Raw genomic sequence first — 22,729 nt, 5'->3', positions numbered from 1 at the left:
ACACCAAAATGGTATCAATAAAAACATCAGCTCGCGTGCAAAAAAATAAGCCCTTACCCAGCCCCAGATCCCAAAAATTGACGCTACGGGTCTCGGAAAATGGCGCTTTTTTTTTTTTTTTTAAAAAGGAAACTTTGGAATTTTTTTTCACCACTTAAATAAAAAAGAGCCAGAACCTATACATGTTTGGTGTCTATGAACTCCTAATGACCTGGAGAATAATTATGGCAGGTCAGTTTTAGCATTCAGTGAATGTGGTAAAAAAAAAAAACTGTGGAATTGCACTTTTTTAGCAATTGCACCGCACTTCAAATTTTTTTCCCGTTTTCCCGTACATTATATGGTAAAATCAATGGTGTCGTTCAAAAGTACAACTCGTCCCGCAAAAAAATAGGCCCTCACACGGCTATATTGACTGAAAAATAAAAAAGTTATGGCTCTGGGAACAAGGGGAGCAAAAAAAAACAAAAGCGCAAAAACAAAGTGCTCTGGTCATGAAGGGGTTAATAATCTATTAGTAAAACATTCAGCGAGCTTCTCTGTGCTAAATTTGCATTGTACGTCTGCCTTCTGATTACATGTAGTGATCAAGACTTCGGCCGCTTTGTATGTGCACGGTCGACTTCTGTGGACCCTTGTGAAGTGTATGGTGGTGATTGATTATTCATTCATTCATTTGTTTATTTTTTTTTTAGTCGCTGAGGGATGAAAATTCATCCTTGAGAATGGATTTGCAGAATATCAAAGCGCTGCACAACGACCAGGTAATTCTGCTAATACATTGGGGTTTTTTTTCTTAAGAAAAAAGTGTAGTAAAGTGATAAAGAATGTTGCGTTTCCCTGATATCAGACTTGCTGACAGTGTAAACCTGCGCTGAAGTATACGCCATAAACCTTACAGGGGCCTCATCCGATGAAAAGAAGTGATCACCTTTCTAGGGGATGGTTGTCTGATGGCTGGGACTGGCACCGATCAGAAGAGCAGGGAACTTTTATCCCCTTTATGATGGAGCTGCAATGCACATGGCGGACCGCCACTTCAACCCTCATGGGGCTGCTGAGCGTTTCGCTCTGATTTTACCCCCAAAGCCCCATAGAGAATGAATGAAAATCTGACCTGCCACTCCGTTTTGTATCGGGAATAAAAATTCCTTAATCTGCCAATCGGTGCAGGTCCCCCACCGATCAGTAAATCACTTGTTTACACCGGACCACCCTTTTTAAACAATGCATTTGAAATTTATAGAGATTTTCCGATCCCCTGGCTACAGTGCGTTTTAAAATGCAAACAAAAGGCTTTACTCACCCTTCCCTGGTCCAGTGCTGAGTCCACTGCTTCCATTGTCTTTTATTGTCTACAACACTGTTGTAACATTGACAGCGCTGCAGCCAATTAGTGAGCTCAGCGGCTCATCCCGTCTACTCTGGCAGAGTTGCTGAGCTCACTAACTGGCTGCAGACATAGGGAGCAGTGTCAGAGACTCAGCGCTGAGCCAGGGGAGGGTGAGTAAAAAAAAAAAATAATTTCTATACAAACTGCAACCAGCAGAAATCCAGAAAACCCCTTTAATTATTCATTGAAGACTCTTTGCCGCTGTACACAGAACAGCAGCCTGGCCCCATTTTAAGTAAATTTGCGCTGACTTCAGCTCCTTATATAGTCGGGGGGGGTAGATAGTTCTGCTTTGCCAGGATGCAGCTGTAGGTGTCCTAGAAGTTCAGCTACTACCATAATGCTACATTTTAGCAATATACCGTCACTTTATATGATGGGAATATCCCTTTAAACAATGAGCGTTAAAGCTCTTACGGAAAGATGACACTTTGCCTATCTTTGTTACCAAACCCTGACGTAATTAATTCCTCATGTGTTATTTCAGGTAGCCCTCACATCTGTGGTCGAAGATCTAAAAATGGCGTAAGTTAATGTTGTTTTTTTGGGGGGGGGGCGGAGAGGGGCGAGATTGTGTGACAAATTGGAAATTATTGCTGAAAGTCTGCTTAATCTGTCCATTTCGGTGGGACTGGGAGACCATTTGATGTGAATGGGGGGGGCTCCTGACAGATGAGAGAAGGATTGGCAGCTGGAATTTTGGCGGTGAGCGCTCCTGTATAGTGGAGTCGGGAGAGATGGCTGTCTGCAATGAACTTCAGCCGACAGCTGTTTCGCGTCTATGGCCGGCTTCAGCAGGGAGTCGGCTGGTAGCTCTTGCACAAGTCATTTTTTGACCTTTATCAGAAACCTAGTTTTTGAGCCTAAAGGTCCATGGTAGAGCCGCTGCATTTCTACTCTTCCACTGATGGCTTGTGGGGTGCGACCACTTATCTGCTGAGTCGTTGGGTTGTAGTTGCCCTAAAGGGGGTAATCCGCAGCCCTATAAGCCCTCCTTCTCCAAGAGTGGCTGACGAAACTTGAGCCATCCACGTACTCCCTTTTAAGTGTCCATTTGACAGCCAATTCTGCTGGGACTGACTGGAATTATTTTATTATTTTTAGGATTCATGAGAAGGATGGAAAGCTCAAGTCGGTAGAAGATCTCCTACAGGCTGAGCAGCTGAGGGCCGACAAGGAGGGGAGAACTGTGCAGGTATTTCCCAGAACCATCCACTCTCTAATAGCACACAGGGATTGTCTTACATTAATAGTAATAAATAAGAATAAAGAGCAAAATATAAGCAATAAAATAAAAAGCAATCTAAACGTCTGGTGTACCTTTAAATGCTACCTATAAAAATAACGGACGGTTTGCAAATAAACAAGCCCCACATGGCAGAAACATAAAAAAAAAGTTTTGGATCTCAGAAAATTGTAACACAAACTTTTTTTTTTTATTTTTTTTTTTTTTATACAAAGTTCAGAATTTTTTTTTTATTACTACAAGAAATAAAAATAAGTGAATACAGTCTAAATAAAAAAAAATGAAGGAATAGCATTTTTTTCCACCATTTCACCCCACTTAGAATTTTTTTGCCCCCCTATGTAAAATGGATAATGTCATTCAAATCTAGGTCTCGTTCCGCTAAAATTCAAGCACCCAACAGGCTACAGTATATCAATGGGGGGGGGGGGATCGTCATGGCTCTTGGAAAAAAAGAGTTTAATAAGTAAAGGACAAAATTGAAACTTGGCCCCATGAGGAAGAAGTTAATGTTATCATCCAAGTTGTCAGTTGTCATTACATTGTTGTTTATGCCCCATTGCCATCACGTGTGTTGTATCGTAGCCCATTCACAGTGTTTTGTTTTTTAAGATCTGATTGGTCTTAATTTCCAATAAATAAACTTATTTCTTTGCAATTAATGAGTTTTTTTTTTAAATTTAAAAGAAAATGTTTGGTGTTGTAAGAAAGATATAGTTGGAACATTAGTAAATGGGCTAAACGCATTTCAGGTAAATCTGTCAGTGCAAAATGACTGTTCAAACCAAGCACAGACACTTGGTGCACACTGGAGGCCAAACTGTTCAGTTCACCTTCACTGGACTTCTCGGCCACACCACGGGTGCACCGAGCGTCATGAGCTTGGTTTGAACAGTCATTTTGTGTTGACAGACTCCCTTTCAGTTTTCTTTTCTTTTTTTTTTTCTTCATGCCATTGTGTTGTGGTCCTGTCTCCCATTGTTGTCTCATTTCCATTCTTGTAAAGGAATTGACTAAAGAAATAGAAGCACTGAAGGAAACGTTAGCAAGTAGCCAGCTTGAGAAAGCTGAACAGGTAACGCCCAAAATAAGATGCTGTTCTTTATGTAAAAGGATCAAGGTCAAATGTATACATTCCCAGATATCTAGATTCATGTCTCTAGGCGATATGAGACGAGGGTAGTCTCCATGCTGGTATACGGCCGTGTTTTACTTTAAACTACTACAAAGTTTAGAAACTAGGGATGGCTCCCCATTAACTACTCACTGCCTTCTTTTCGGTTTGAGTCTTTCCAAATAGTCAAGTAATTTACAGCAAATGCATTTTCTTTGCTTTTCTTCTGACTATTGTTATTTTTTTTAATATATAGGTCTCTACTACTAGGAGTCAAGTCCAGGATCTTCAGAATCAGTATGTGTTTTTTTTTCTTCCATATAAATGACTTAAATGGATTGTCCACGATTTGGATATTGATGACGTATCCATCGATATGAGATTGGAGGTATCTGACACTCTATATGCACCGGCTGGAAACAATTTACGGAGCCAGACTCCACCCCTCCGTAGTGGTCACTGCCGAGTACTGCTGGCAAGTGAATGGGAGATAAAGCGCAGTACCTCCCAGTGGCTACTAACCAATGTAGGGGGCTACTATGTTCCACCACTTTCATTGCTTACAATGTCCCGGGTGTTTGACACCTCAGTTCTTATATTGACTTTTAGGATAGGTCCTGGACATCTTATGGTGATAGTGTTCCCCTTTAATTGTCAGTAGATTGTGTGAAATATGTAGATGTTTGCTGTCAAGGCTGAAGTTGTCTTTGATATTTTCACAGATTGAAGGGTCGGGAGGAGAACTTAAAGGTGATAGAAGAACGGTTTAATGAGCGCGAGAAGGTGATTCGAGAGAAGGAAAGACAAATGGAGGTAATTGGGATTAGAACGATAATGTACTATTCATTGTGGTAGAGAGTTTCCTATCAATTGTTCTATTGGGGCACACAAGGCATAACCTTTTTTTTAACGAAATTCTCTTGTCCTGGACATTAACTTTACATTCATTTATGGCGCCTCCTGGTGCTTCGTCCCTTTCAGGATGTCCACCTAGTATGTCCAGTAGCGGTGGTCGCACATGCTCAGTAGATTAGACACTTAGCTCCATGTCCCTCCTCATTTTGTACTCAAGCAGCAGAGTCTTTCCAGGCTGGTAATATGGATCCTCTCTCCACCATTAGACACCATGGGTAAGGCTGGTAATAAGGATCCTCTCTCCACCATTAGACACCATGGGTAAGGCAGGTAATAAGGATCCTCTCTCCACCATTAGACACAATGGGTAAGGCTGGTAATAAGGATCCTCGCTCCACCATTTAGACACCATGGGTAAGGCTGGTAATAAGGATCCTCTCTCCACTATTTAGACACCATGGGTAAGGCTATTAATAAGGATCCGCTCTCCACCATTAGACACCATGGGTAAGGCAGGTAATAAGGATCCTCTCTCCACCATTAGACACCATGGGTAAGGCAGGTAATAAGGATCCTCGCTCCACCATTTAGACACCATGGGTAAGGCTGGTAATAAGGATCCTCTCTCCACTATTTAGACACCATGGGTAAGGCTATTAATAAGGATCCTCTCTCCACCATTTAGACACCATGGGTAAGGCTGGTAATAAGGATCCTCTCTCCACCATTTAGACACCATGGGTAAGGCTATTAATAAGGATCCTCTCTCCACCATTTAGACACCATGGGTAAGACTGGTAATAAGGATCCTCTCTCCACCATTTAGACACAATGGGTAAGACTGGTAATAAGGATCCTCTCTTCACCATTAGACACAATGGGTAAGGCTGGTAATAAGGATCCTCGCTCCACCATTAGACACAATGGGTAAGACTGGTAATAAGGATCCTCTCTCCACCATTTAGACACCATGGGTAAGGCTGGTAATAAGGATCCTCTCTCCACCATTTAGACACCATGGGTAAGGCTGGTAATAAGGATCCTCTCTCCATCATTTAGACACAATGGGTAAGGCTGGTAATAAGGATCCTCTCTCCACCATTTAGACACAATGGGTAAGGCTGGTAATAAGGATCCTCTCTCCACCATTAGACACAATGGGTAAGGCTGGTAATAAGGATCCTCTCTCCACCATTTAGACACAATGGGTAAGGCTGGTAATAAGGATCCTCTCTCCACCATTAGACACAGTGGGTAAGGCTGGTAATAAGGATCCTCTCTCCATCATTTAGACACCATGGGTAAGGCTATTAATAAGGATCCGCTCTCCACCATTAGACACCATGGGTAAGGCAGGTAATAAGGATCCTCTCTCCACCATTAGACACCATGGGTAAGGCAGGTAATAAGGATCCTCGCTCCACCATTTAGACACCATGGGTAAGGCTGGTAATAAGGATCCTCGCTCCACTATTTAGACACCATGGGTAAGGCTATTAATAAGGATCCTCTCTCCACCATTTAGACACCATGGGTAAGGCTGGTAATAAGGATCCTCTCTCCACCATTTAGACACCATGGGTAAGGCTATTAATAAGGATCCTCTCTCCACCATTTAGACACCATGGGTAAGACTGGTAATAAGGATCCTCTCTCCACCATTTAGACACAATGGGTAAGACTGGTAATAAGGATCCTCTCTTCACCATTAGACACAATGGGTAAGGCTGGTAATAAGGATCCTCTCTTCACCATTAGACACAATGGGTAAGGCTGGTAATAAGGATCCTCGCTCCACCATTAGACACAATGGGTAAGACTGGTAATAAGGATCCTCTCTCCACCATTTAGACACCATGGGTAAGGCTGGTAATAAGGATCCTCTCTCCACCATTTAGACACCATGGGTAAGGCTGGTAATAAGGATCCTCTCTCCACCATTTAGACACCATGGGTAAGGCTGGTAATAAGGATCCTCTCTCCACCATTAGACACAATGGGTAAGGCTGGTAATAAGGATCCTCTCTCCACCATTTAGACACAATGGGTAAGGCTGGTAATAAGGATCCTCTCTCCACCATTAGACACAATGGGTAAGGCTGGTAATAAGGATCCTCTCTCCACCATTTAGACACAATGGGTAAGGCTGGTAATAAGGATCCTCTCTCCACCATTAGACACAATGGGTAAGACTGGTAATAAGGATCCTCTCTCCACCATTTAGACACCATGGGTAAGGCTGGTAATAAGGATCCTCTCTCCACCATTAGACACAATGGGTAAGGCTGGTAATAAGGATCCTCTCTCCACCATTTAGACACCATGGGTAAGGCTGGTAATAAGGATCCTCTCTCCACCATTAGACACAATGGGTAAGGCTGGTAATAAGGATCCTCTCTCCACCATTAGACACAATGGGTAAGGCTGGTAATAAGGATCCTCTCTCCACCATTTAGACACCATGGGTAAGGCTGGTAATAAGGATCCTCTCTCCACCATTAGACACAATGGGTAAGGCTGGTAATAAGGATCCTCTCTCCACCATTTAGACACCATGGGTAAGGCTGGTAATAAGAATCCTCTCTCCACCATTTAGACACCATGGGTAAGGCTGGTAATAAGGATCCTCTCTCCACCATTAGACACAATGGGTAAGGCTGGTAATAAGGATCCTCTCTCCACCATTAGACACAATGGGTAAGGCTGGTAATACGGATCCTCTCTCCACCATTTAGACACAATGGGTAAGACTGGTAATAAGGATCCTCTCTCCACCATTTAGACACCATGGGTAAGGCTGGTAATAAGGATCCTCTCTCCACCATTAGACACAATGGGTAAGGCTGGTAATAAGGATCCTCTCTCCACCATTAGACACAATGGGTAAGGCTGGTAATACGGATCCTCTCTCCACCATTTAGACACAATGGGTAAGGCTGGTAATAAGGATCCTCTCTCCACCATTAGACACAGTGGGTAAGGCTGGTAATAAGGATCCTCTCTCCATCATTTAGACACAATGGGTAAGGCTGGTAATAAGGATCCTCTCTCCACCATTTAGACACAATGGGTAAGGCTGGTAATAAGGATCCTCTCTCCACCATTAGACACCATGGGTAAGGCTGGTAATAAGGATCCTCTCTCCACCATTTAGACACCATGGGTAAGACTGGTAATAAGGATCCTCTCTCCACCATTAGACACAATGGGTAAGGTTGGTAATAAGGATCCTCTCTCCACCATTAGACACCATGGGTAAGGCTGGTAATAAGGATCCTTTCTCCACCATTTAGACACAATGGGTAAGGCTGGTAATAAGGATCCTCTCTCCACCATTAGACACAGTGGGTAAGGCTGGTAATAAGGATCCTCTCTCCATCATTTAGACACAATGGGTAAGGCTGGTAATAAGGATCCTCTCTCCACCATTTAGACACAATGGGTAAGGCTGGTAATAAGGATCCTCTCTCCACCATTAGACACCATGGGTAAGGCTGGTAATAAGGATCCTCTCTCCACCATTTAGACACCATGGGTAAGACTGGTAATAAGGATCCTCTCTCCACCATTAGACACAATTGGTAAGGCTGGTAATAAGGATCCTCTCTCCACCATTAGACACCATGGGTAAGGCTGGTAATAAGGATCCTCTCTCCACCATTTAGACACCATGGGTAAGACTGGTAATAAGGATCCTCTCTCCACCATTAGACACAATGGGTAAGGTTGGTAATAAGGATCCTCTCTCCACCATTTAGACACAATGGGTAAGGCTGGTAATAAGGATCCTCTCTCCACCATTTAGACACAATGGGTAAGGCTGGTAATAAGGATCCTCTCTCCACCATTTAGACACAATGGGTAAGGCTGGTAATAAGGATCCTCTCTCCACCATTTAGTCACAATGGGTAAGGCTGGTAATAAGGATCCTCTCTCCACCATTTAGACACAATGGGTAAGGCTGGTAATAAGGATCCTCTCTCCACCATTTAGACACAATGGGTAAGGCTGGTAATAAGGATCCTCTCTCCACCATTTAGACACAATGGGTAAGGCTGGTAATAAGGATCCTCTCTCCACCATTTAGACACAATGGGTAAGGCTGGTAATAAGGATCCTCTCTCCACCATTTAGACACAATGGGTAAGGCTGGTAATAAGGATCCTCTCTCCACCATTTAGACACAATGGGTAAGCCTTCTGAAAAAGAGAAATTTAGTGGATGCCATAACGAGTATTTAACAGGGATATCAAGACACAAGAATTTATTTGTATTTAATGACTCCAGTTGGAATATTGTTTTGTATAGTCTGATGGTGTAATCGTGGGCAACCCCCTTTTAAAATGATTCACTGTTATGGGTGAGATACAATTCAATAAAATGAATATCATTTCAAAACCCCACCCATGAAGAGCCATATAAAACTGTTCCTCATGGTCTGAAAACTTTCTGAAATAAAACTGCTCCTTATGATAAGCATTCTGAAATGAAAGCCAATATACATTAGGGGGCACTATAACCAGTATTTAATTGTATTATCAAGACAGTTTTTTTTTTCTCTAAATTGGTTTAATTTAAAAATTTAGTTTTGTGTGACGGCAAGGCGAATGGGAAATCATGGGCAACCCCCATTTAAAATTATTTACATTTATGAATGAGAGAAAATCCAATAAAATGGATATCCTTTCCAAACCCCGCCCATGAGGAGCCGTTTAAAAAACTGAACTAACTTTTTTTTTTTTTAATATATAGAATTTACAGAAGGAAAATCAGCAGCTGAAAATCCACATTGAAGAAGCGAAGCAGAAAGTGCAGCAGGTACCCAGTATGGGTTTTATTGTCACTTACCTCAACGAGCTCTTTATGTTGACTAGAAGCACACTGACTTTTCTGTTGGACCCGGTACCAATTATCTGCAGGACATCTACAGGGTTGTAGCAGAGCCATATGAGCTCTGCCAGTGACTTGCATAGTATGACATAAGGTGGCGATATCGAAGCAAGAAAGCTTTTTGCTTGTTGGAATTTTCTAGAACAGGGTCTGTTTTGATAGAAAATATAAAAAGGGAGCAATCAGCTCACCTGTCCGGGTGCACGGCAAAATATTCCAGTAATAGCAAAATTCCAAATGATAGTCAGCACTGACATCTTCTGAAAAAAAAATTGCTTTATTGATCCAGTATTTTAAAAGGCACAAAAAATGGTTGAACACAAAAGCACGAAAATTAAAAGGCTGCGCTCCCAGGCAACCTGTTTCAGACCTTCATGATCTTTTGGCTTGACAAAGGACCATGCAGGTCTGAAACATGTTGCCTGGGAGCGCAGCAAATATTTCTTTTTTAATTTTTGCTAATTTTTTTAAGAGGACGTGAGTGCTGGCTATCGTTTGGACTGTCTGTTTTTGATGGTACAGGCAAATTTTCAGAATAAATTTGGTAGATGTGCTCCATATAATAACTCAGTTTCACATTGGGTCAAGCTGTTCAAAACTACCGGTTTGTGTCATAAGAAAAGACTGGGCCGCCCGAAGACTTTGGAAGAGACTGATACCAGGATTCGAGTCGTAAAAAGTCAACCAAACTGACTAGTTTGCAACAAGAAACTACGTCTGCGTTGTAGGCCGTACATTTTCTTCAGGAGCTGCAACCATACGACAAACCCAAACGCCATAACTTTTTCACTGACTTGCTGAACAGATAGAAGGCAAGTTTGCAGACATGCTGGTGGTCAGTGTGAGGCTCCTGTTCATCTTCGTTGGAAGGTTAGTTGCCACAATGTTAGAATTTTGGGGCTCAGAAAAACTGTCTTTATCGAGTCCATTGTAAATATGTTCTGTACAGTGAACAGGCTAGATGTCTGCGGTGCCTTCTTTTTTGCCGAGGATATGGTTACTGGCCACACATACCTGGATATCTCAAAGGAAGGGCTTATGCCACAGAGACTACATTCAGCAGGATGGAGCACCTCCACTTTTCCATGTGGATGTTAGCCGATATCTGAACGAATCTCTTAACGCAATTCTGGATTGGCCAATCCGAAAACAGTCACCAATGTTGTGCTGACCTCCATGATTGTCTAATCTAACACCCTGCAACCTCTGTCTGTGGGGTCACGTCAAGGTCTCAATGTATCTGCCAAAGCCACAGGTTCTGAACCACCTAAGACAACATATCCCTGAAACAGTGGAGTCCATATCCGACAATGTGCCGGCTGGCGTCTGGACGGAATTGGACGACCACCTAGATATCTGAGGTGTCACCAATGGGAATCCCTTTGATCATTTATAGTGTATAGATAAAACTTGGATAATGTGTTCTTTTATGTCAATACATTTTTGCTTTGTTCTTGGTTATGAATAACAAGGTTATAGTTTTGCTCCATCCTCTTTGAATCTGTCTGTACAGTTATTGGGTATGCACAAGAATATTGTAAAACTGTCAACTGGGCAGTATAAAATATAACCAAAAACAAGTCCTCATCTCATAAAGCCATGTCAGTTTAAAAAAAAAATGTGTATGTAGAATTGCCTGGTTAATATAGGGAATCTATCACCAGGTTTTTGTTTGTTATTTAGCCTGAGAACAGCATGATGTAGAGACGGAGAGGCTGATTTCAGTGATGTGCAACTTACTGGGCTTCTTTCTGTAGTTTCAATACTATCAGTGTTTTATCATCAGGAGATTATCACTGCAGGACTAGGTCTCATCTGCATAGCAGTCCAGCTAATCTGTGTAACCCCGCCCCCCACCACTGATTGGCAGCTTGCGCCGTGTACACAGGAAACTGCCAATCAGTGGTGTGGGCGGGGTTATACACAGCTCAGTATTCTGACCAGTGTTACAGCAGAGAAAACAGGGATTCTATCAAAACTGCACCAAGCAGCCCAGTAAGTGACACATCACTGGGATTGGGGTCTCTGCCCCTACATCATGCTGCTATTTTCCATAGCAAAAACCCTCCTTTTCTGAATGAATAGTTTTAACCCTTAACAATTGGACCTGCCGTGTGTGTTCATATGTAGTAATGTCCTACTATCTACAGTGAACATTGTCACAAGGTTTTAATGAGATTAATTATATTTGCCACTTTCCTTTATAGCAAGACTCCTCATCAACAGGCGTGCAGGAGCTTCAGAGGATGTAAGTATTTTGTTATTAACCCCTTGCCGCAAATGGACGTAACTGTAGGTCCAGATCGCAGGTCATTTCCCTCAATCGGGCGTACAGTTAAGTCTGATGGGTGGCCAGTATGTCATTGGCATTTAAAGTGTTATGGAATTATACACCTATAAGCCAATAAATCAGTTTTTCTTTCTATATAGAGTGGAAGAACAGAATGAGAAAATTAGGAACATGGAGGCTACGGTTTCAGAGAGAGAAGGACATATAAGTGTCACAACTCAGGAACTAACGGTAAATTCAGAAACTTGGAGCGTCTGCATTGAAGAAATCATGCTATTGTTTCAATCAGGTTTTTGTTTTAATTGTAATTTTTTTGGACTATTTGTTTTCATTTTTTCATATCACAATCTGTATTTAAAATTGAAACTATTGAAATCATGCAGTTTTCACATTGACCCTTGGGACTTTTTTTAGACTTCACTTTCTGCTTCCTGAAACAACACATGTAGATGGCCATAATGGTCAGAATCTTTTGTATTGAAGCATCTAATGAGCGTGTGCAAAAGTCATTGTGAGGCTATGTGCCCACAATGCAGAAATGCTCCGGATTTTTTCCTGAGCGTTTCTGCATCTCCCTGGCAGAAAAAACGCATGCGGATTGTACATGCGGATTGTACATGCGGATTGTACATGCGTTTTTCCTGCCAGGGACATGCGGAAGTGAAGCGTTTTGCACATGCGATTTCGCATGCGGGTTGTCAAGCGCTTTCCAAGCGATTTTAGCATCACTTGGAAAGTGCTTGACAACTTGGTTACACTATATAAATCCACACAACCGGCATGGATTTATATAGTGTGACCGAAAGAATGGTAAAAAATTAAATATTATACTTGCCCTCTGATGGCCCCCGGAGTCCTGGTCTCTGCTTGCCGGCAGCGCGCGGTAGCTTAAAGGACCAGCCGACGTCAGTGGTCGCGTGACCCCTCACATGACTATGACGTCAGCGCAGGTCCTTTAGTCTACCGCAAGCTGCCGGCAAGCAGAAACAAGGAGACCGCGGGCCATCAGAAGGTAAGTATAATATTTATTTTTTTATTTTATTCTTTTTTTTTTACAGGTACTATGGTACCCGGGTCCGGAGGAGAATCTCCTGTCCTCCACACCCGGGAACCATCCGCACACTGAAACGCTTGGATTCCGCATGTACAGATGCAGTGATGCGGATTCCATGCGTTCCAATGCAAGTCAATGGCGGCGAAAACGCAGCACTTCCGCAAAATAATTGGTAATGCTGCGGATTTTTCCGCAATGATAATCCGCAGTGGAAATTTCCGCATCATGTGCACAGCACATGCGGATTATCATTGGGGAACATGGCAGGCCTTCTACCAAGCGTTTTTTAAGCGTTTCTGCAGAGGAATTGCCGCTGTGGAAACGCCTATTGTGATTGGTGGATCCTGTGTTATCCGCTGTGTATATAGATGTTACCTCTCATTGTAATCCTTCCTCTGATAAGGAGTCTGCTGACAACTTTTTCAGAAAGGACAGGAAGCAGGGGTTTAAACAAACCTCAAGGGCCTCTGTGAAAATTGAAGATTATTATTTTTTTATCTTTTAAGTAAAGATAAAAATATAAGAGAAAATTTTCCTAAATTGTTTTTTTCTCAGTACATGTAACAGGAAAATCTGATTTTAATTAAAAGGTCATTTCTTTATCGCTTCATTGGGGGACACAGGTAACCATTGTGTATGCTGCTGTCGCTAGGAGGCTGACACTAGGCAAAAAAAGTTGGTGCCTCCTCAGCAGGGTACACCCACCAACAGGCACGAAGTTACTCAGTTTTAGCTTGGTTTCAGTAGGAGGCAGACACAACTCTGCTCCCTGACCCGACTCTACCTTAGGTTCCCTTTTAGTGTTTTTATTAATCTTTTTCCTCAATCAGCACGGGGTGCACCTTTCCTCCAGCGCAGCGCTTTTCCTCGGACTTCCTCCTAGGCCTCTCCCTAAGTCATCACTGTGAAGGATCCCCACCTCGCCACCTGCCTGACGTCACTATTACGTCAGACGGATCACATGATACGGGTCAGCACGGTTCAGGAAGGTATCGAGTGTGAGAAGAGGTGGCCCAAGTAGTCACTGATGTGGCACCACACTTGCTTACACCCCTGACAGGCTGAGAGGCCCCTTTCACTAGTCCCAGTGAAACAGAACCTTATCAGTCCGGTAGAGCCACCACCAGTTCCTATTCAATGTAATTTCTTTTAACGGACTGGGGCTTGTATCGGGCCTGAAACCAACCCCGGTAGCATGGGAATTAAATCGACAACAGACGTGTGGATTCGTGGATCGAGATAAGGGCATCCTAAGGTTAAATTATATATTTGATCACCTTAAGGGCACACAAGACAATACACTATATACACAAGGGTTATACATACATAATGGTCAGAGATGCAAATAAGGCAGTAGTGGTACAAAAGTATGCAGATATTAAGAGTCAGTTACCAGTAAAATGAAAGGCCTGACTTGCGGGGGGAGGAGGGGGCTGCCACATAGGAGGCTTGTGGTTCCCTCTGTTGTGTAACGTCTCCCCACGCGATATGTTGTTGCGACCTCCCAGAGAAAAAGCACTAGGCCAAAATCTGCAGGATCATTTAACCCATCTGGGTCACTCCCCTCCTGCCCCCTGGGCTCAACCCGAGTCCCCTCCCCATGTCTCTGGCAAATAAGAAGTCCAAAACTTCAGATGGGTCATAACTCCTTAATGGACGGTCCTGGGGATGTGGTTCTGGTGTAATCGGATTCAGCCAGGCCCCTGCCACACGTGGAGACTATACACAGCTGTGTTATCCTTTTAATAATAGCCATTGTATGCATCTCCCTATCCCTATTTGCTAGAATGGGTCAAGACCCAGGCGGACATTCACCATATCCTGGGGATCTTGAAAACATATGTGATGTATGGCTAGGATGTATAGTATTTCCATAACTCTATATGGAATTATAGTTGTCTGAAACAAAGGAGACCGCATGGCTTGGATCCACAGGGACTCTTCCTGTAGTAGCTTACCAGCTAGCTGGTGGAGATGTAACTCCTTTGTTGGAAGCTGGCCAGGTGTCTCGTTACAACTACACATGCTTTCAGGATCGTTGTAAGCTGCCATTACATCCCACCATCCTTCACAATCACCCTCTCTAATTTAGTCCCTGGCTTTCCCAAAGTAGCTGGCTGGGCACGCCCTCCCTCTCATGCGCCTCAGCGTGCTTTTCCACCTATCGCAGCGCCTCTTGTTGTTTTTCCAGCACAAGCTCTCTCGGGCCTGCCCCCTTCTCCGGTGCCATTTCCCCGTTGACCTCACGGGCGCCGCAGCACTGAATCTCCTGCACAGACCGGGGACGTCCTCTCGGGACAAGGGTAGGCTTTGTCCAGGCTGTTTAATTTACTTCAGGCTCAGCACTCTTCAGCAGCCCAACTCTGGCACAGACTATCTCCCTATGCCTAGTTCCAGGGAGTCTTGCTCCCGCCATATACCCATTAATCTTCACTACGCCTGTTCTTGCAAGAAGAAACTGCCCACAGGTTAGGTCTCTGCCCTGACTGCAGCACCCCCACCATGCAGACCTCACAGGAGTCCCCTGCCACCCGGTAGGTGAGTGCACCCCCTCCCCGAGTGGGCTGCTGCTCTCACAATCAGTAGCGGACTTAACGAAGGTGTTCCAGTCCTTGGTACAGGTCCCAGAGCTTCTGCCTAACCATCCAGCTGCCACTGGTGCTCCGATCGTTCCCCGGGACAAATCACATGTACCTAGTTACTTGCCCCAGCATGGCAGATCGCGTACAAGGTCTAAGAAACAAGCACATTCCAGCTCCTCGTCTGGATCCCTCTCACCATCCACATCCTCAAGGATTGCCTCTGTATCTGGCTCCTTTTCCCCTGACCCTCAGGTATCTCCAGGGTCCAATCTACATTCCGAGTCAGACTCCAATCTAGACACTAATCAGACCTCCAAACTTCAGGACATGGTTGACAGCCTGATCTCTGCAGTTAATCAAACTCTGTCAAGGAAGAGTCTAGTGTTTTCCAATTACAAGGAGTTTGAATATTTTCTAAGGAATGGGAGTATCCTGAAAAGCGTTTCCAGGGTAGGAAACGTTTGGATATTTTATATCCTTTCAGGCCCGACTTCCTCAACAAATGGGCCGAAACCCCAGGTTTGAAACCGCACACGCCATGGTCTATCTTCCCGAAGAGACGATCTCTGCTCTCCTCCTTTGGATTCACTTACTCTGTCGTCCCTCGCCCTGCTCCCTTCAACTCTGCATGAGTGTGCTAGGCAAGATAGTTGCCTCAATGGAAGCTGTTCCCTTTGCACAGTTCCCCACACTACCCCTCCAGCTTGCCCTCCTGTCAGTTTGGGACAAGAGTACCTCCTCCCTGGACTGTCCCATTCTTCTTCCTCTTTGAGTGAGACAGTCTGTGGTCTGGTGGAGTCTCTCCCCTTCCATTCGGCTTGGAAGATCATTCATCCCTCTGCATTGACAGATTATCACGACGGATGCCGGCCTCCTTGACTGTGGGGCTATTTTAAACCGTCGCACAGTCCAAGGCCATTGGAACTCAGGGGAAACCTCTTTCCTCATCAACATTCTGGAGCTCAGAGCCAGCTACCTCTCTCTCCTTCACTGGCTGGACCTGTTAGCTAGTCACCCAGTATGCATTCAATCCGACAAGGCCACGGCTGTGGGATACATCAACCATCAGGGCGGAACACGGAGTAAGTCAGTCATGTCAGAAGTCTCTTCAATTCTGTCTTGGGCCAAACAACGTGTCCTGGCAATCTCAGCAGTGCATATTCCTGGCACGGACAACTGGGCCGCTGACTTCCTAAGTCGCCAAAGCCTCTCCTCGGGCGGGTCGTCTCAACACATCTGGGTTCAGCCAAATCTGTCGGCGGATCAACCTCAAAGTTCTACGTTTCATGTCCAGAACTCGCGACCCTCTGGCAGTTGAATCCGACGGCTTGGTCCTTTCCTGGTGTCAGTTCTACCTTCCATTTCTGTTCCCATCGTTCCCTCTCATTCCCAGATTCATCAAGAAAATCAAAGCAGAAGAGGTACCATGTTATCCTCGTGGCCCCAGACTGGTTCAGAAGAGCCTGGTTTGCAGAGTTAGTCTACCTGCTCGCAGATGTTCCCTGGAAACTCTCAGATCGCCCAGACCTACTCTCTCAGGGTCCTCTCTTTCACCAGAATGATCAATCTCTCTATTTAAAGGCATGGCTGTTGAAGCCACAGTCCTGAGGGGCAGGTTTCTCTTCTCAGGTCATCAAGATCAAGGCTAGAAAGCCCTCGTCCTCAACCATTTATCATCGAACATGGAAAGTTTTTCTTTCGCTGCTGTGAGGGCAATCAGAGAAACCCCCATGACCTTTCCTCTCCCTTTTCTCCAGGACTTCCTACAGTGGGACCTAGAGTCTGGATTTTGTCTTCGTACCTTCAAGGGTCAGGTCTCCGTGCTCTCAATCCTGTTCCAACTGAACTTTTTTCTCATTTCGGCAGGGAGTTGCTCACTTGGTTCCTCCATGTATTCCCTAGTCCTGAGTGTCCTTCAGGGGGCCTCCCTTCAAACCCATTTGAGACATCGCCCTTTCTCTTCATTCCTGGAATATTTTGTTCTTGGTTGAGATCACCTCGATCAGGCAAGTCTCAGAGCTAGCAGCTCTCTCGTGCTGCTCCCTCCTTTCTCGTCCTCCACCAGGACAAAGTGGTCTTATGACTGGTCCCTGGTTTCTCCTTTCCATCTCAACGAGGACATCATCCTTCCGTCCTTCTGCCCATCCCCATCCCATAATCTGAAACTGTCCCTCCACAACCTAGATCTTATCAGGGCCTTACATTTGTACTTCTCAAGAACCGCATCCTTCAGACGCTCCGACTCCTTGTTTGCGATCCCTGAGGGTCGTCGCAATGGACTCAATACAGGGCGAGTATTGCTTGATGGTACTGCTCTACCGTACTGAAGGCATATAGAGTCAAGAATAGACTCACCCCCCCTTCCCCCTCCACCTGGAGTGAGGGTTCACTCCACCCGCACGTTGAGTGCTTCCTGGGCCGTTCTCCACCAGGCTTTGACGACTGAGGGCTGCCAGGCCGCTACCTGGTCTTCCCTTCATACCTTTTCCAAATTCTAGAATGCATGCCTACGTCTTGGCTGATGCTAGCATAGACAGGAAGGTTCTGTAGTTGGCGGTTGTCACCTGACCTGATCTAGGCATGTTATTCTGTTCCCTCCCTTGGAACTGATTTTGGACATCCCATGGTTACCTGTGTCCCCTAATGAAGCGATAGAGAGAAGAGGATTTTGGGTACTCACTCTAAAATCTTTCTTAGAGCCTTCATTGGGGGACACAGCACCCTCCCTTGTTGGGCCAGTGTTGTGATTATTCTATGTTGCTTCTCCTACTATTTCTCAGTAACGGCTTAGCTTTGTGCCATTTGGTGGGTGTACCCTACTGAGGAGGAGTGGCAGCCTCCTAGTGGCAGCAGCATACACCTATGGTTACCTTTGTCCCCCAATGAAGGCTCGGAGAAAGCTTTCAGGCGAGTACTCAAAATCCTCTTTTTTCTGATGATTGCTTCCCTTTAATGGCAGGAACCACATTGACTGAATCTCCTTTTTTGCTTTCTCATCTCATAGGGTCTGAAAAAAGAAAATGAAATTTTGAAAATTCAGGCCTGTGAACTACAAAAGAAGCATGATGAACAACTACGACAGGTGTGAATTGTGTTCAGACCTTACTTCCCAATATATACATATTGTTGTCTTCTTTCTTTTTATGCCCTTTCTGTGCTGTGGAGGAACCAATGACGTAATTAGGCGCAATAATAGACATAATGACATAATTAGGAGGTTATTATTTAAATAATTGTTTTAATTTTTATTTCATTAATCCGTAACACATGAAAATAAGCAACGTTGTAATGCATAAATATTTTATTAGAGAAATTTGCTTTCCCATTGATTAATCTTCCAATCACAAATCAGGGGTAAAATTAGTAAAATCTGTTTTCAATGAAGACAGATTTTCCCGTTACTGAGATTGGAGATGGCAGTTGGTGTTTTTTAAAATTCTATGGAGGAGCTATAGACAGACACAGACATTCTGCTGCAAGTTCTCCTGAAACCGTTCTCCATAGAACTTTATGAGCACCAACTGTCATCTATCTTAGTGAATATAGACTTTCCCATTACTAAGGACATATTCTACCCGTCAATTGAGAATGAATGATCACTCCAGGAGGAGAAAGAAGCAGATTTCTCTGAAAGTTTCTTATTTTCACACGTACTATTTATGAAAACCGTAAATAAATAAAATGACGGTTACTCTTTAAAAACTATCTCAACCTTCACAACCAATTTTTGCACTGTGCTAATGCATGTAAACAAAGAAAAAAAAAGTTGAGCACTTTACAAAACTTGTTTAAAAATCTCCTTTGATGTGTCTACAGCTCCTGTGTAGATCTATGCGTCTCTATGGTAACAGACTACAAACAAACGTTGTGTAGTCTGGTCTCTAATCCTGCAAGTGATCTTGTCTGTCCCCTATTTCTTGCTTACCTTGCAAGTGATGATAAAGATCTCCGTATCCAGATTTGCCAACTTTACTTTCATTACTAAATTTTATGTTCAGTTGCTGCAATCCTTGTAATAAATCAGGGCAAACATTTTTGTTAGATGTTTACAATCTTTTTGTAGATTACTGTTGTTTTTTTATGGCGCACTTTGAACTGTGCCCTATATTTTACGGTCCGTCTCGTTGCTTCCTGCTCTATTACTGGATAGGGAATAATACCGTATTTGTAGCAGGACAATGCCCCAAGTAGCTAATTTCTTATTTATGTGAGCGCTGTTATATCTGTGTTGTAAATCTGATACGTTAACACTTTTTTTTTTTTTTTTTTCACACTTTAGGTATCCTCAGTTGCTAGAAGTGAAGAATTAATAGAAGCGTAAGTAAAGTGTCCCACCCCTAACGATTTTTATTGTTAACACTTGGGTTATTTCTTTTCAGTTCGGTTTCTATTGGCCACAACTGAGCTATTTTTTTATTTTATTTTTTTTTAATATAACTTGAGTTGTGTTTTTTTTAATTTTTTCAAATATAAAGTTACAGAAAAACAACAAAGAATATTCAAAGTATCCGTAAACGTTACATCTTGGGGTCACTGGGTAATTTATCAGTGACAAGAAGTGAACTCAACACTGAAGAACCCATATCTTGTGTCAGACATTATACCTGGACAATGACAAGACACTGACACATGGGGGTAAATCTATTTCAGCCTCTAATATCAGGACTACTTTTCATAACCCTGTTCATTAGCAATTCCTTTGTACTCTGTATGTATTCCATAAAGTCCAGACCGCTTCGAAACGTTCAGTTGTGTTGTTCAATAGAGCCGTGAGATATTCGATACTTCGCACGTCTTGACGCGCGTGCAACTTGTTATTGGAAAGGGGTTGAGTCGACTTCCATTGACGCTCCATCAAACATATAGCCGTGTAGTCATGTGAAGTTTGTTGAGTTTTGGGATTTAAACTGAAATAGCGGGATATTAAGTAAAATTTAGGATTAAGTGGCATCTGAAGACCCAAAACATTAAAAATAAGAACTTTAAAAGCTTTTCAGAAGCCTTGAAAGCCTGTACAACTCCAGAATAGATGTTGCCACATCTCCAACAGCAGCTTGGAATATTAGGGTTAAGTTTATGTAATAGAGAGGGGGTTTGATACCAAAACATGAGTAGTTTATATTGCTTTTCCCTATAGATGTGGAGGTCTTAGCTGCACTCCTCCAGACTCCCTGCCAGGTGGCAAGGATTCTCCCAGAAATCTCTCCCATTTACTCATATATGGGTGAGCTTCTACATGTGGATTATGTAATCGATAGATATCAGATATAAGCCCTTTAGAGGAGACGCCCGCTCTACTTAACTCTTCTAAATATGTAGGTTGGGAGACCTTAAGCGATGAGAATAGAACTGAGCTATTCTTTAGAAGAAAAATAATAAAAGGGGACCTGTCACTTTAGAGAACGCTGTTTACCTGCAGACATATGGTTAATTTGCAGGTAAATTGTGGTACAATGTTGCCCGGCTGCCTTACTGAAAGTGTGGCTACAGGGAGAAAATGAATGTGTATCTTCCTGGGAGCCGCTGGCTTTCAGTCGTGAAGGCAAGCGCGGACTGTATTTATTCCTCGGCACTTTGACAGCCCGCTCTGCACAGATGTGCTCCACCGCAAGCTGCATATCAAAGTTTTGGGGCTGCTTACAGTATAGTAAGCGATGACTGTTGCTGCTCCATGACTGAAAGCCGGCGGCTCTCTGGCAGATATGTTAATTTTCTCCCACTAGCTGCACTTTCAGTAAGGCAAACCGGGCAGCATTGGAACGCTATTAACTGCAGATTAACCCTATGTCTACTGTGTTTTCCAAGGTGACGGGTTCCCTTTTAAAAGACCAAGTAGGTGTCAATGAGATATTTTACTAAACAGAATCCTTTAGGTCAGTGTGAAAAGGACCGAACATATATATTTTATAAAATTATTCAAAACTAAATGCATCGCAATGAAAAATGACTGTAGAGCAGTATCACCAGTGATAGGCCAGGACACCGTGATCTGCTGTGACTGATAGGGGGGGAGTTCACATCATCACACACAAAGCCCTTAGACAAAAAGTATGGACTTTCCTTCAGAGAGACGCTCGTTTTATCGTGGAAATTCTCCTTTGACTGTCAGGAAGACCTTTGCACGTCTCCTAGGGGTGAGCTGGAAAAGTTACTGCGAATATAAGAACTTTTTTCCTTTTTGTTGTTCCGACCTAAGGATATCCAATAAAGTGTAATCGGGTGTCCTGATGTATCATATATGTTCTTAGTATTGCAGCGAAAGACAAGTATATAACCGAGCTGCTGTCAGAGCTGGAAGTACAAAAATCTGCAGTAGAGCAACAAAGGAAGAAGAACAATGTAAGTTACATGGACAAAAAAAAATTGTTTGTAGCTTTTTACGGGTACACTGGCCATACACATGTAAGATCTCCGACTTCTGCCTACGATTATGTACGGAGTCTACGATCTATCCCTTGACGTCCGGTGTTGGGGGGTCAGCGCGTTGGATTTTAGCATTTTTTTTTCTCCCCATTTTCTGTGGTCTGACAGTGGCTTATTCTTTTTACCATGGGGTTAAGCAAAATGATTCGCAGGAACCTGGTCCAACGGCCATGTCAGAACTCCTTAACCGCCGGACCAAAGTTCTGCGAATATACGACCTTCCGCCATCTCCGGCACCGCTTCTGGTTAGTAGGTTCTGCGATATTATGTTGCATGGGGACACGGGGGACCTATTAATTAGAAGAAGCGCCAGCGATGCCTGCAGGTAGGAGGAGGTTTGCAGGGCTCTTGTCTGGTGGCCACGTGAGAAAAATAGATATTGGCTGAGCAAGAGTTTATCCAACCGCGACCACGTGTAGGTGGCCGGCTTTGCTAGTGCTTGAGTGCTGTATATGCATAAATGATTAAACAGTGATCTAACCAGATAGCTATATGGTTTTTTTTCCTGGTTGCCTCCATACTTTACATTTCCGTACCACTTGTCTCTCCCTGAATGTGCTTCTTGGAGTGATGTTCATTGTGACCAGCTATTATAATCTGGGGTCTATGGGGACTTATGCCCCTATAAATCAAGAAGTTCTTTAGGCAAACGTATTTTTTAGGAAAATCCTAACACCAAAGATGTAATGAAGAGAAGGCACAGGGTCGAGCTGCTTTTCTCCTCTGCCTTCAGCACAGCGCCAGTCCTGCATAGGGTTTACCGTCAGCACTTTGTTGTCAGACTGGTGCCTAAACTGTCGACAGGTAGGGCATCAGTGCCCATGTGCTCCGTTCACATTGTTATAGGGGGCTGCACGGTATCCTCTACTATATATCTATTAG

General features: G+C 43.6%; 1 protein-coding gene across 8 annotated transcripts in view; it reads left to right on the top strand.

Annotated features, from left to right (window-relative positions):
- Window positions 1-22,729, top strand: part of KTN1 (kinectin 1) — a 93,638-nt gene that overhangs the window by 49,538 nt on the left and 21,371 nt on the right. For 5 of the 8 annotated variants that reach the window (XM_073638787.1, XM_073638782.1, XM_073638786.1 and 2 more), the window contains exons 24-35: window positions 696-764; window positions 1,881-1,918; window positions 2,498-2,588; window positions 3,646-3,714; window positions 4,010-4,050; window positions 4,476-4,566; window positions 9,361-9,426; window positions 11,706-11,746; window positions 11,929-12,019; window positions 18,429-18,506; window positions 19,704-19,741; window positions 21,673-21,763. In XM_073638787.1, coding sequence (XP_073494888.1) covers window positions 696-764; window positions 1,881-1,918; window positions 2,498-2,588; window positions 3,646-3,714; window positions 4,010-4,050; window positions 4,476-4,566; window positions 9,361-9,426; window positions 11,706-11,746; window positions 11,929-12,019; window positions 18,429-18,506; window positions 19,704-19,741; window positions 21,673-21,763 — 804 coding nt within the window. The remainder of the gene's footprint in view (window positions 1-695; window positions 765-1,880; window positions 1,919-2,497; window positions 2,589-3,645; window positions 3,715-4,009; window positions 4,051-4,475; window positions 4,567-9,360; window positions 9,427-11,705; window positions 11,747-11,928; window positions 12,020-18,428; window positions 18,507-19,703; window positions 19,742-21,672; window positions 21,764-22,729) is intronic. The other 3 variants (XM_073638789.1, XM_073638788.1, XM_073638784.1) reach the window with 1 other exon arrangement.

Source organism: Phyllobates terribilis, unplaced genomic scaffold (assembly GCF_046119375.1).
Source record: "Phyllobates terribilis strain yellow unplaced genomic scaffold, ASM4611937v1 Scaffold_7__3_contigs__length_470593459, whole genome shotgun sequence".
NCBI classification, from domain to species: Eukaryota; Metazoa; Chordata; class Amphibia; order Anura; family Dendrobatidae; genus Phyllobates; species Phyllobates terribilis.
The sequence above is the reverse complement of the archived record's forward strand: the minus strand, read 5'-3'. Positions and strand labels throughout refer to the sequence as shown.